Source organism: Sphaeroforma arctica, assembly GCF_001186125.1.
Source record: "Sphaeroforma arctica JP610 unplaced genomic scaffold supercont1.8787, whole genome shotgun sequence".
NCBI lineage: Eukaryota > Ichthyosporea > Ichthyophonida > Sphaeroforma > Sphaeroforma arctica.
Window position 1 is genome coordinate 1 of NW_014031771.1, and position 1,181 is coordinate 1,181.

A 1,181-nucleotide genomic window follows, 5' to 3' on the forward strand; every position below is an offset into this window, starting at 1 on the left:
TAACTTTACCAAAAGACTCATTTCGTTTACATACTCTGAATTTCACGATACACTTAACCTAAACTTTTAATTACTCTAAGGCGTTAATATCGCCTCGATAGACCGAATTATACAATGCATAGAATAAGTCCTTTACAATATCGCTCAATCCCTCTAACTCTTCCTTAGAGCGATTTCCAAGCCAGGTTCTATCAATCAGTGGTATACTACCTTGTACTGCCTCATTGTAATCAGTTACAACCAATTCTTCATCATTTTCCGCTAAATGCTCACCTCTAGCAATCAAAGCTGCCGCATCATCATCGCCAAGATTATCTATCGGTGTGTCGATTTCCGCACCCGGTCTACGACCATCACTGGCGATAGATGCACCTGTGCCACCGATACTTGCTAATATAGTATCAGTGTGGTAAGTAGCTTGAATTGCTGCTCTAACTATTGCATTTCGTACATATGGCGGTACTAGCTTGTTCTCTAACAAGCACCACATACGTTCTTTGCTAGCACTCTCATTGACTGTCATAAAGTCACTGTCGCGTAAACTTTTGTCATGTAATAAAACCATTGTCTTGCAATATTTACCCTCTAGTGGCCATATAGCGTACTGAGTACCATAATACTAAACAAGTATACCGTTCTTGTCAGATATCTTGCCTACATTATAATCATGAAATGAGTATGCTAATGTCTTTGTGGGATCATCTAAACCCTTTTCAGGCCATTCATCGTCTATTTTCTGTTAGGAAGCGAGATATTCGTCGAAAGTGTTCGTTTGTAATACACTATCACTATCGATACCATCTCCTGCTTCCTCATCTCTGTTGCCACCTTTGCTTTTTCTAACACGTCTTCTGTATATATCTAGTGACACTCTAAGAAATGTACGTGTACACATGTACATATTCTCTCCGCTCACACACATGGTGGCTTCGTCTGCACTCACTTTACTAGACTTAAGTATCGCCATATTCAACCGTACTGCGAGGGACCGCAAACAGGTTCCTTCCGGAAGCTCACTATTTATGAGTTTACAAAATATATCCTTGGCTTCATTGGCACTTATTTCGCCCTTGCATACATAGCCAACAACATAATGTAGAAATACGGCCTCCGGTCAGTCTAAAATATCAAGATCAATTGAGATATTACATTGGTTTTTATTTGTATTTTAAATAATTTAA

The 1,181-nt window shown here is 39.1% G+C and overlaps 1 protein-coding gene across 1 annotated transcript; it reads right to left on the reverse strand.

Moving 5' to 3' along the window:
- Positions 1-70: 70 nt before the first annotated feature.
- SARC_16751 (hypothetical protein) lies at positions 71-565 on the reverse strand (the record flags this gene model as incomplete). Its single annotated transcript, XM_014289145.1, has 1 exon — positions 71-565. The coding sequence occupies one exon, from the start codon at positions 563-565 to the stop codon at positions 71-73; it is 495 nt and encodes a 164-aa protein (XP_014144620.1).
- Positions 566-1,181: the final 616 nt, after the last annotated feature.